The sequence below is a fragment of the Gavialis gangeticus genome, unplaced genomic scaffold, assembly GCF_001723915.1.
Source record: "Gavialis gangeticus isolate Ggan-Ray unplaced genomic scaffold, GavGan_comp1, whole genome shotgun sequence".
Classification (NCBI taxonomy): Eukaryota; Metazoa; Chordata; order Crocodylia; family Gavialidae; genus Gavialis; species Gavialis gangeticus.
In genome coordinates, this window is record NW_017729025.1 from 60,833,793 (window position 1) to 60,847,637 (window position 13,845).

General features: G+C 42.9%; 1 protein-coding gene across 3 annotated transcripts in view; it reads left to right on the forward strand.

The window, feature by feature from the left end:
• Positions 1-13,845, forward strand: part of RALGAPA1 (Ral GTPase activating protein catalytic alpha subunit 1) — a 286,398-nt gene that overhangs the window by 73,892 nt on the left and 198,661 nt on the right. For all 3 annotated transcript variants that reach the window (XM_019518882.1, XM_019518883.1, XM_019518884.1), the window contains exons 15-16: positions 3,015-3,252; positions 8,315-8,476. In XM_019518882.1, the coding sequence (XP_019374427.1) occupies positions 3,015-3,252; positions 8,315-8,476 (400 nt within the window). The remainder of the gene's footprint in view (positions 1-3,014; positions 3,253-8,314; positions 8,477-13,845) is intronic.

Genomic DNA, 13,845 nt, shown 5'->3' on the forward strand with positions numbered 1-13,845 from the left:
AAGATTAACGGGCCTGTAGTTTCCTGGGTCCACCTTCCTCCCTTTCTTGAAAAAGGGGACCACATTGGCCCTTTTCCAGTCCTCTGGCACCTCGCCAGAGCACCACGAGTGCTTATAAAGCCGTGCCAGGGGTCCTGCAGTGGCCTCTGCTAATTCCTTCAGCACTCTGGGATGGAGATCATCAGGACCTGCTGATTTGAACACATCTAGACCCACCAGAAGTTCCCTGACTAGGTCCTCACTGACCCTGGGCCTGGCAGCGCCTCCCCTGGGTCCATTGGGGATCCCGGAGGGGTGGTGCCCTGGTCCCTGCTCAAAAAGATGGAGGCAAAGATTCCCAACCTTTTTTATACTGTGGACCATCACGGGAGCAGGATGGGGTTCAGAGCCAGCTGCCTCCCCAGAGCTGCCCCGGCTCCCTGCTTTAACCCCTCATGTGACTGCTGGCAGCGGAAGCCACTTCCAGAGGCAGACAGACGGGGCTCTGATCAGGGGGCTCGTGCCACAACCCGGCAGCCAACCCTTCCCAGTGGTTGGGAACCTCTGGTTTAGAACCTGGAGTACAATGCAGGCTGCTTCAAAACATCAGTGGGTAACCCAGGCAGCAATTTAAATTGTGTAATTTTATTGGCAAATCCTATACATTCTTATGAAAATGAGTTAAGCACTCCCGCTACTTCCTCTTGGAACACTGAGCCTCAGTGTGTGACTTTGTTAGTATCTAATTAAGGCTAGTTAAATTGTAATTCAATGTCCTGCCACAAGCAGTTAATCAAGTACCTCTCTGCATTTGGTCTGGCAGCTTCTTAAATTACTTAAGTACTCTCTACCCAGTCCTGCTGTAAATTAGGCAGACTTTTGCACACTACAGAGTTTTAACTCCATGCTTAAAGCTCCCCTGGTGATAGAACCCAGCAAGGTTTCTGCTGCCATCTTGCAAGATTAGCCAACCAGTGGGCATTTTGGAGAATTATTTCTCAGCTAAGTCTGTCATACATGGCCTAGATTGTACCAATATTCCAAATGAAGACTATTAATTGTACTCTGGAAAATGGATTATAAACAGTAAAGGAGAGATCAATCATTTTTCTTTACAAGGAAGTCAGTTTGCTGACCCGTTAGAGACACCTGTTGTTAGATGCTTATAACTTTTCCTTGTGAGAAAACTAGTCTTTTTTTTGTGGGAAAGCGGACTATTAATACTGTTCCTTAAATCAGGCCAATATCAGATTAATTTTAAGTATGTTTTATGGACTAGACTCGCATATGACAACAAACTAAAATTATTTAGCAGCTCAGAGTTACAGTTCAATAAAGCGTTGTTATGGTCTGGTCAAGTCCTCCCTTGTACAATCACCATTTTGTTGCATGTGATTCAGTTGTTGGACCCTGAATGTTTCTAAGCAGCTTTGTACTGTGTGTCTAGCTTTGGATCTTCAAGGCACACTTCTGTCTTAGTATCCTCATGTGACACATGTTGTTTGACTCTGCAACCCAGTCATCTCAGGCCTCGTCGCAGACCTCCAGGCACCTGCCACCAGTTGACGTATGAATGCTTTTCTGGAGTTTTATTGCCATAGGCACTCTTTGGTTGCAGTTTTAATTCCTTTGGGCATAGCATGGTAGGAAAGCAAAGAATAAGCTTTAGCAAAGACATTTCTTACCCACAGTCATATTGCTATTTAAAAGAATTCAAGAGTGACAGATTATGGGGAAGGAGAAGCAAAAGTCCTAAAATTCACCCTGTACTAGTCAGCTCTCAATCCATCTGCAATGCTTTGTTAGAATTTCCAGGTAGACAAAATTCCTTCTGCCACTTTCTCTTTCCCCTTCTCCCTTCCTTGTGGTCATGGTCATCCCACAAAGCTTCAGAGCAGCTAATTTTCCTAAGTGTTCTCTCTATTTCCAGCTTGAAAAAGCTAAGCCTTCCTAAGTTAGGCTTCTACCTGGGCAGAAAATTCACGGTTCTAAATCGGGTGTCAGCACCCTATGGCTTATGAGCCAGAAATGGCCCACAAAAGTCCAGTCCTGCATGGGACAGCAGAGAGGTCGGATGCATACAGTTGCACTGTGCTGCCCATCCCCTCTGCAGCAACCTTCTCTGCAGCCCTCCCTGCTGTTGTCTTATGTCTGTGTCTACCCTTGCTGCAGAATTTGTGCCTCTCCATTGCCCATGGGGTTCGGGATCAGCAGCAAGTCTAAGTGCAGGCAACTTGGGTGCTCTTGGGGGGTGGAGATTTGAGGCCTACAGCAAAGGGCTGAGTTGGAAGCAAAGACCCATGGCAGCAAAACATTGCCCAAACCCTGTTCTAAGGAGTAGGGCCAGTAGTAGAGTCATTCAAAGTTGGTATCACATATTGCTGTTACAAAGTCTTCTCTGTGCATGAAGTTTGGGGAATATTTCACTATTTTTAAAAAGAGAAGAAATAAACTATGAAGGGAGTCCAAACTACACTAAAATAGTCATATAAACCTGTTTAATATTACATTTAAGTTATGAATGTCTGTTATGAATCATAGATGCAGTTAACCATGTTAGTTTGAAGTCAGGTAGAGGGCAGGGTAGGTATGCACATTGTAGACTGACTAAAGTAGATATATAACACGAGCTTTTTTGGGCCAGAGCTTATTTCATCAGATGCTGTCTGATGAAGTGAGCTCTGACCCATGAAAGCTGGAGAGAAAGCGAGAGCTCTACTTCAGTTAGTCTATAAGGTACAAATCTACCCTGTCTTTTATGAATCATACCAGTCTGTTTCTACAGCTAAATAATTTAACATACTGCACAGCTATGAATGGGAATAAAAGCATCATAAACAAATGCTTAATCACACGAGAATCCATGCACAATTTGTGCATGAGTATTGCAAGGAAGGGCATTATTAGCACTGCATAGAAATATCTGTGACTGATAGAGAGGTTATTTCTGCTTTAAAACCATAATGTTTGAATGCTTTTCTTTTGCCTTATGTTGGGAAGCCAACTATTATCACTTTAATTATTTATTCTTTTAGACACTTATAGTAGCGTGGATCAAAGCAAATCTAAATGTGTACATCTCCCGAGAACTTTGGGATGACTTGTTGTCAGTAATGTCATCTCTGACATACTGGGAAGAGCTTGCCACTGAGTGGTCACTGACTATGGAGACACTAACTAAAGTATTAGCTAGAAACTTGTATAGCCTGGACCTCAGTGACTTACCATTGGATAAATTAAGTGAACAGAAGCAGAAAAAGCACAAAGGCAAAGGTAAGAAAAAATTTATTGTTTGACTGATTTTAATTCAAGCTGGGAAGGTGGGACATTATGAGCACACAGTCCTGTATACATTTGAGGAGGTAACATGGCCTTATGGATAGAACACTTGACTGAAACTGGGGAAGTCTGTGTTCCCTTCCTAGCACAGCAGTTGACCTAATGAGTGTGGTTTCTGGCCAATCACTTCTGTGTATCAATTTCCATATCCTTAAGACTGGGATAATGATATTGATCACTTTTGCAAAATGGTTCGAGATCTGATGATGAACAGCTTTATTACAGGTTGGAACTATAGATAGAAATCTGTAATGAACATGCAAAAATCATTTGTTTTTTCCTACTCTGCTTGCTATCTTACAATTCTGATTGATATGATTGTTCAAAAGAAAGAGGAAGATGCTTGTTTATAAAAACTCTGGATATTAATGAGAAATTATATATTCTGATATTTGCTTCCCTTTGGGAGGGTAGAGATGCATGTTCCTGTTTCCCTTTAGTATTAAACACATTTTCTCCATCTCCAAATTCTGCTTCTGAGAATTGGCGTACTTCAGAGGTGCAAGGATTATGTTGTTTTCATTGTTGTTCTGTATCATGTAGATGGGAGAAACGCAACATATCTTCTTAAACTTGTCCATTAAGATTACTCCAGAGCTTATCTTGTCTGTCTTTTACAGTCTTCTCAGGCCCCATTAATCAGCAGGGATCCTGGTTTTCTTCTGTTTAACACCCCCCCACACAAATTCTCTGATGTTTAAAAAGCACAAATCCCACCCTCTGAAATCCTCTGAACACTCCCCCCCTCCCCAAAATCTGCATTTTCCAATGGTTAAAATGAAATGCCACTATAGAGAGAGATCAATTGATTTGATTGATTGATCGATTGATTGATTGATTGAACTGTACGCGTTCACTGATAGAGATTTTGGGGGCTGATACCAATAGCTGATGTTTAAGGAGGCATATCGGCCAATACTGATCTGTCACTGGTACATGTTGTAGGGCTTCAGCCCCTTCTCGATAGGTGCCTTGCCGCCAAGTGATGTCAGGGTGAGATCGGGCTCTGGTGCCACCTAGATGGTTCAGGTGCTGCTCCTACTCACCTACCAGATCTTTGTTCATTATTGGGGAGGCAGTTCCCTGCAGGTGGCCCTAAGCCGAAGGGGTCTCTACCCTGGTCTTTCTTCATGGGGCTCCAACCTCCCCTTTATCCCACCCTTACCACATCCACAGCCTGGGCAAATGCTGCACCCCACAGGTCTTCCCCTGGACGATCTTGCCTCATCCACGCCGCCTGCCTCGATGGGTCCGGTCTTCCCGGCCATCAAAATCTTCCCCATGGTCAGTCCCTCAACTTCAGGTCAGCTCAGGCAACTAAACCTGCCCCAGCTTGGGGCTAATTGTAACTAAAAACTCAACTGAAAGTGTCCAGCATCTGTCAGCGGGCTCCTAGGATTCTGTCTCCCAGTGCCCACTCGGGGCAGCGGGGGTGGGGAAGGGGCTCATCCGTCCCTTCCCTCCTAGTAGTTGCTGGGACAGGCAGCCTCCCCGTGCCCCATCCTGGTTAGTCTTCCCAGTGTGACTGCCTCCAGGTCCCAGCTGACCTGTAGTCGGTTTCCTGTTCCCCACAACTGGTAGGGCTCGTAGTTCCCATGCAGGGCTGCATAGCCGCCTGCACCTTCCTCCTTGCCAAGCTGCCCGAGAGGTCTAGCAGTTCCCTGCTGCCATTCCCAGCCACATTACCTGGGCTCCCTAATGGGGCTGTGACGCCGCTTTCGGGTGTTCCTCTGTTCCTGAGGCTTGTGCTCTTCATCCTGTCTGCCGGAGTCCTCCGGCAGACGCTCAGCTTCGTTTCCCCACACTCGGGACTTGGGCTTCCTGGCTCTGCAGTCAGTGTCTCCCAGCCGGCATCCCGCTCTTCTTCCCCCGGCTGCACAGCTGTGTTCCCAGCTGCTTTTTGAGCAGCCCACGCCTCTCCGGAGCCCCGCCGTTTGCCGATTCGCAGGCTTAGGCAGCTCCGGAACTGTGGAGCCTGTGTCGGTGTTCCTTCCCAGGTGCCACTCATCTGGACCCCTGTGGTAAGTATCGGGGTCCGTGGGGCAGGGGTCTGGGACATGTTAAAGGGGCTTTTACTTCCCCTCTCACATGATCCAATATCTGATACAGCTGCCTCCAGGTGGTAAGTCTGGTGTGGTGGAAGGGGTGTGGGGGGGCAGATCAACACTCCCCTGCGGTGAGGGAGGGGGCAGGGAGAGTGGAAAGCACTGCCCAAGGGGGGCATGGGATGGAGGCTTGTGGGGTGGGGGCAGCTCCTGCCACTGCTTACACCCCAGGAAGGTGGGGCTGGGGTCTTGTGTGTCCCTGGATCTGTGTGACATGGCACGAGCGGCAGCTGCAGAGTGGAGCTGGAGCCGGCACTGCACAGGGCTTTACTTGACGGGGGCTGGGCTCAGAGCAGGCTCCGGCAGCACTGGGAGGAGGCTGCAGCCACCCCAGATTTCGCTGCAGCTCCACTCCCAGCCCTGTGCTGCCGGCCCCCGCCTGGCACAGCCACGTGTTTTTCTGGCACTTGGGTGGTGGTGGGGCATTCAGCTGGGGCTGTGGCAGGCAGCAGCTGGGAGCAGAGCTATGATGAAATTCGGGGTGGCCTCCTCCCAGCACAGCCAGAGCCCAGTCTGAGCCCATCCCCCTCTGACAACAGCTGCGCATCACTGGTACCGGCTTCACCCTGCAGTTGCCACCCACCCAGTGCCATGCAGATCCAGGAGCACATGTGCCCCACCTTCCTGTGGTGCAAGGAGCAACAGGAGCCACCCCCCACACAAGCCACGGCTCGGTCCCATGACCTCCCAACCCACCCACCTAGGCAGCGCCTGCCCCTGCCCCTTCCCTCATCACAGGAGGCATTGATCTGCCCCCTACACCCCTTCCCTTCCATCTACCCTTCTGACTTACCAGTTGGAGGCAGCTGTCCACGCTGCCAGCTGCGCTCTGTGCTGTGGCTGCGTGCAGCATGGGCATTTATCAGATATCTGATATATAAACTATCTTCTTCATTTTGGTACCGATCCAATACCAGATCAGTGTATTGGTGCACCTCTAATATATAGGTATCGGTTGAACACTGTTTTATTGATATATTTATAATTTTAAAGCCATTTGGAAGCCTACCAGTGCTTCTATCATTCTAATAAAATAAATTCTAAATACCTATATATTTTGGCGTTTGATTTTGGTTTTCTTATTCTAGAAAATCAGAGCTCCCTCTTCACTCACCATGACATTGGTCCAGATGCAGCTGTCCCACCTGCTGCTTTGTGACACTGAACAGCCCTGATATGCCAGTGCCCTGCCCCTGCTCATGCTGTTGCTCCTCACTCCCAGCTTCTCATTCCCAACCCGCAGCCCCCTGGCCCCACACCCCAATCCTGTGAGGAAGGGGGTGGGTGTGAGGAAGACGGGGTGTGGGCATAGGCAGCACATCAGGCAGTGAGGGTGAGGCACCTACCCCCCAAGATTTCTGAGCTCTGGGCTGGTGCCACCTCTGTGGCCCAGTGGGGAGGACCCAGTGGGGGAAGGAGTACCACGCTTTCATGGCCACCAAGATGAGGTGCAGCAGTGGCAGGGAGTTGTGCCCCTCACTGCAACTGAGTGGGCAGGGGGTGTGGTCTGGCCAGGGTACAGCCCCATGCCCCACTGTGGGTACAGAAATCTGAGGGGGCATATGCTCCACCCCTCCCATCCTCCTGATGCATCGCCTATGCCCCCTGACCCTCGGCATTATCTATGCCCCACCTCACCCCATAGACTTACCAGGAGGGAGCTGCTCTCCATTACACTGCCTGGCTGCCATGTGCCTGTGTGTGCACATGCATGTGGCACCCCCTGCATCCCACTCCCCCAGCCCCAAGCAACCCGTTGCAGCCTGGAACTCTGCCAGCCTGCAAAGGGAAACCCACAGTTTCCTACATTTTTCTCCTTTAAAGGAGAAAATCTACCTTTTGCCATGTTTTTCCACAGCAAAGGGAAATGGAAACCAGGTCCCTGTTAATCAGAGAGTGAAAAACAGTCATAAACATGTATTCCTGCATGTCAACAGTGAACAACAGTCTGTGCTTAGATTAAAATGGGTATAGTTAACAGAATACTTGCTTAAGCACATATTCTGAAGCATGAAAAAGAACATTTTGTTTAAAAAAAAAACCAACCCCAAACAAACCCTTATATATGGAAGATCAAAACGCAACGTTCAAACCAAGAAAATGCATTCAAGTGATGGCATATTTGGCACATATTGCTTACATTGTGAATCGGTGTTCTGTTAAAACATATTTTATTGATGTTCCTTACTTGTTTCTTAAAATACATGTTGTTTAGTCAAGTAGTTCCAGCACCTACTTTAGTCAGCATCCTATAAGCATTACTTTTGGGGAGCATTTGCAAAATTTCCATTCAGAATTTCTCTTTCTCTTTAAAATCATTTAATTAATATTTCATATTGTGATCAGTTTCATATGGATCTTACAAATGCATTTTCCATTAAGCCATTTTATTTTTTTCTTATGTTAAGATGTTTTGATATTTTATCACTTATGATTCCTGATTCTTCACAGCATCTAATTAATTAAAACACGTGGTTCATAAATTGGAATTATATGTCTTGTCTAGTGGCAAAATAATGGAAATGTTCTTGGAAAAAAGGATAGATATCTACAGCATTCATTTTATCTATATATATCCTTTCTAATCTTATTTCTCTTGAATCTATGAACTGGAAAAGTCAGAAAGGAACTACAACAGTAATAGTACTAGAGGCTTTGAACCAGAATGGATGCCCCTCAATTGATGTTGGTTGATAAGAGTTCAATGCTGATTTTTTTTTTAAATGCTAGTATACTATACAGCTTCTAATCTATAGTCACATGCTTAACATTGCAAGACTGATACATTGACAATGGAATGGAAAATATTTGAAAAGGTGACCACTTAAAATATCTAGTACATAAGCATCTCACAGGATTAAATGAATAAATTCACAATTATATTTTTTCAGGAGTTGGGCATGAGTTCCAAAAATCGTCTGTTGATAAGTCATTTTCTAGAGGCTGGAGCCGTGATCAGCCTGGACAGGCTCCAATGAGACAGCGCAGTGCTACAACTACTGGATCTCCAGGAACAGAAAAGGCAAGAAGCATAGTACGGCAAAAAACAGTTGGTATGTATCTGTAAAAACTGAGGGGTGTGTTGAGAAGGGAGAGGAAACATATTCATAACTGAACATTTTTTGTATCTACTTGGAGAGCTTTTCTTTCTATGTGCATTCATTTGTAATGTATTTGAATATGTTGTGTATTGTCTTTTATAGTGTTTTGTGGGTAAGTGAAAAGCATTTGGTTTCTAAATGTAGATTTTTGGTAAGTGCAGATGATTTTAAGCAGTGTGTTTATGCTTCTTTGCAATAAGTCCCATTGTTTAGGCACAAATTACCCTTATTTATTGAAGGATTTAAACATACTTTGTTTTAGTCTGTTCTTGCTTTCTAGCTAAGTAACATTATGTGTAGTTAGTTAATAAAGAGCCCTCTAAAAAAGGTGTCTTCATACTTTTTTTTGGTTTAAATTATGCAAGGGATTTCCAAAATACTGTACTGTAATGAAAAGTGTGTAAAGTATGTGAATCGGCTAGTTATTAAAATGTTTTGTCTTTGATATATCTTAAAACCTCCAGGATCAATGGATATGCACACATGTGTACAGATCTAAATTTATACAGATCAATTTTTTGTCTTCACTACTTGCAGATATTTTTTTCTGTTTTAAAAATGAGTAGTGATGGTCAGTATTTCTGGTGGATTACTCAGACTCATATGCATTTGTATGACCTGCTTAGGAAACTCTGATGTGAAGGGGATGAAATGCTTATATACCAATCCATCTCCAAAGGTGATCTGTGCTGTCTACTGCATGAAGGAAAATTACATTGATTTAAATTTCTTATTAAAAAAAAAATAAAATCTTTAAAAAATTTATATTGCTGTGTCAATATCTTCATAATGGTAGGTGATCTCATTTAGCAAGTGCTGTCTTTTTACTAATACTTTCTAAGAGCAGGTACACTGTGACACAGTTTATGATGCAGGGAATACAGGTCAGCAACTGAGTCTATAATTGTTCTTCCCTTTCCCCAAAATTTTAGAGCCAATTTAAATTTTTAAGTCACAGGGTTTAATGAATTAAGATTTTCTTTTCTCCTCAAAATACTTTGCAATATTACTAGAAAACTGTAGACCTCCACCAGGATTGGGGACACATTGTACCAGGGCAGTTCAGGCATATAGGACAACAATCATGGGCTCCACAGGATTTAAAAGGAACAACTTTAAATGTCTGGCTTTCTAATGCATTCAGACACAAAATTGCACTTCCGGTGGTTTATGTAGAGCAAGCTCTGACATCTTCTGATTTGATTAAGTAGTCTTCATGGTTCAATTATACATTAATTTATCTGAATTTAGCTGATGGTGGCTGTTAAAACAGTTTTCTGTTAAATCTTCAGCGCCTTCAGAACACAATGCCAGATTAAAGTTTCTGTTTTGGTTTCTTGAAAGTGTATGCACTTCAGATATTTTGTCAGATGCTACTGCAGTTTGACTAAGTTTTTAATAGATTCATGTTAGTATGTTAGTTTCCTTTTAAAAGAAGTTGGATATTTGCATGGTTTGGATCCTAAATCACTGACATTTATCCTGATCAAGCAATCCATTTGACATAGTCAGCATCAAATTAATCTGACTTGAAGCTTTGCATACTATAGCTTATATTGCTTTTGCCTTTGTCCTCGAAGCAATCATATCTTTATAGTCTATTTCTGCATTAATATAAACAGTTAATATCTCAGACCTCTTTCATACTTACATGGAAATATATTTTCTGTGCACAGTCATACGAACACTAATATTACAATAAGGTACAAAGGCATGAATTAGTTACCAAAAACTGTCTCCCATGTCCTTTTATTTATTTATTTATTTATTTTTAAAAGTTATTCTCAGTAAATCTCCACACACTTGAGGCTTATAGGGTTAAGGGCTACATGCCTGCTGTACAAGGTGGTCAGTAAAATGAAACTGATGAGTAACTGATCTTATCAGAGAAACTGCCAAGTGGCAGTTTTTACAGATGGTATTAGAAGTAAAACTGAAAATCATCCAAGTCTGCCTAAAAAAGCCAGCATTCTTAGCAGGGCATAAGTGATGCCTTTATCTTTTGAGATCTAGGTGCTTTGCAAATGTCTAACACTTTTTGCCCAGTACAAATAGCTGTCCATATTGGTTGCAGGGGTATAGAGGAGGTTGGATGACCACCTTGCTGGGGTCGTTTGACCCCAGTACTCTTTCCTGCCATGGCAGGGGGTCGGACTAAATGATCTGCTCAGGTCCCTTCTGACCCTAGAAACTATGAAACTAAGATTGTACCTGTGTTGGTCTAAGGATATAGGCAGACAAAGTTCTTTGGGTGAATCTGATATCTCTTATTAGACCAACTTAAATAGTTGGAAAATTTTTTCTTAGCAAGCTTTCAGGTTTAAAAACCCTTCATCAGGCTGAGGAAGTATCTGCAGCTAGTGTGTGGTCTTCCCGGACGGAATGAATAGTAAAGAAGCCAGAGGCTGGTAGAAAGGCAGTCAGTGAAGATGTTTGAAAGAGCCACCTGGATACCACGTGAAGAATTGCTGCAGTACAAAAGAAAACCCCGCTATGAATCGCACACTGCTGGTTATGACATATCACCCATCCCTCAAACCCATACAGAAAATCCTCAAACAATTACAACCCATACTAGAAGCAGGACCCAATTCTTAAAGAGATCTTCCCAGAAACACCCACCCTAGCCTTCAAACAAGAACCTTGCTAACCTCATCACCAGAAGTAAGCTTCCTACGGCCCAGAACACACTGAATGGATCCAAACCATGCCAGGACAAGAAATGCAAAACCTGCTAACACATCTCCACCACCTGCACAATTACTACACCCCACAACAGAACCATCAGTATTTCTGAATGTTAACTGCACCTCCGGAAATGTATCTCATCCAATGCACCAAATGCCCTGATGGAAAATACGTGAGAGAGACCAAACAACAACTGTGCACTCGTATGAACACACACTAGAAATATATTAAAGACAAAAATAACCAATTACCTGTGAGGGGACATTTTGCACAAGAAAACCACTCTCTCTCCCATCTCTCTGTTCTAATACTCAAAGGGAATTTACAAAACACTTTTCACAAACAAACCTATGAACTTCAATTCATCAACCTCCTGGATACAAAAAATCATGGACTAAATATAGACATTGGATTTTTATGACACATTATAACCTGCCTGACATCTGACTGTACAGGTACCTCTCCACTATTTACCTGGTACATTCATCCCTCTTCTCCCACCCAGGCTGTCTCTCACCCACTGACACCTCAATTTACATCTTCGCTGACTGTCTTTCTTGCATGCATACCAGCCTCTGGCTTCTATACTATTCATTCCATCCAGGAAGAGCACACACCAACTGCAGATGCTTCCTCAGCCTGCCAGAGGGTTTTAAAACCTGAAAGCTTGCTAAGAATTTTTTTTCCATTTATTTAAGTTGGTCTAATAAAAGATATCAGATTCACCCAAAGAACCTTGTCTGCATACTGGTTGTGGGCATTTTAAGTGATGAATGAGTACTGTACTTCTTGTGAGGTATAGTATCAAACAAGTAGTATCCTTCTAACTGGTAGTGTTATCATGTATACATATAAAATTTACTTGAATGCATAATCAGATACTTTTTTTTAATTTTAGTTCTTATATTAACTATATTTCAAGCAAACTATCCAAATATTTATTGGACTGACACTGTACTGCTTAACCTGCAATAAATTGAGAAAGATACTGAACTTCCTTAATCCAGTTTTGCATACAGAAAGTTAGTGATTCATAGTATATAAAGCTAAATTTAAAGCCTCTCACTAGTGATGCCTTGGTTTAACAGCTAATTTAGTTAGAAAACATCATGGTTTCCTTTCCCTTTCTTCTAAAGAACGAAGACAGGCACTGCTTATTGCCATATTTAATCCCATGCCTCATTATTTTAAACCCTGTAATCTTCATCATGAAAAGACTGCATGTTAATACCTCAGAGCACTGAGAGAGGTATTTGTTTCATTTATTTTAAATACATGTACATAATACACTGTGATAATGGTAGTATTTGGCACCCAGGTGTAGAGTAAATCTGTCCTACATAGTATTTGGTTGTCAGTTCCTTCTCTTAAATTCAATGTTTTTTCTGTAAATAGGCCTGAATTTAAGTCTGGAATTTAGTCAGTTCTTAGATGTTGCATGCTCTTTAATATGCACTTCATTTCCTTTGATTGTGAGGAATTTACTCCTTATGTTTGAGTAGGAGGGAAGTGCATGTCAAATATTTTATGGTAAGAAAAAGCTGGGGTTCCCTTTCTATCTGTATGTTCTGTGTACATTTGAGCAGGTTGGGGTTTTTTTGAGTCATCCTCATTCCAGCACATTAGTTGTGTATCAAGTGTGTATGTATTTATGTGACTCAAGAATAAAGCCTACAGGTTTTGAAATGCAGTATATACATTTTTAAAGCCTGATCTTATGTAAAGTATTTTTGGAAAAGGGCCTTTAAATTCTGTATGCATATGGGTTGAAAAATCTTCTATACTGAATTTAGAGAGAAGACTACTCCTACCCTAAACTACAGATTTTGGTACTAGAGAAGTATCATAACGTGATATTTACCATCCTGTAGTCGGGTTATCAATGAGGAGCAAAAGTGAATAATGTGAGCTATAAGGGATGTATTTGGTAGCCATGTTGGTCTGAGATAAAAAGAAATGCAAACTCTAGAACTCTTGGTTCAGAGATAATACCTTTTATTAGACCAACTAAGAAATCACAAAAGAAATCTTTTAAAAAGAGGTAATAGTTGTGTGATTTCTTAGTTGGTCTAATAAAAGGTATTACTGGTACTGAACCAAGAGTTCTAGCGTTTTGCATCTCTACTGTGAGAACTCAGTAATGAAATCTTGTACAAGAATCTGGCTCCAAATAACACATTTACTTGCATATCACACTCTCCCAAATAAGATATTACTTTCTTTTGGGAAAGTAGAATGATGATTTCCATCCCACCCCCCCGAATTCTAACCACTGTAGTACAGGCTTACCCAGGCTGAATACTGGGCTCACCATTGCTAAACATTCCCAACTATATGCTGCAGGAAGACAGAGGCCACGTATCAGCCTCACACCCTCTGGCTGCAGCATCATCACAGCAGCTTTTGGTTGATCGTCTAATTGGGCAGTGATTGTGACAGGTTTAAACTTGAAGTTGTGGTGCTTCAGCCAGAGGGCAAGAGAGGCTGTTGAGTGGACTCTACCTTTCCTTTATGAAGCATGGAATCTAGCACAGCCCCTGGCAGCCATTCAGTCATCCTCATGCCTCCATCCTGATATAGAAATCAGCTTCCTCATTTAAAACATGACGTGCTTACATGAGCAACCAGAACCC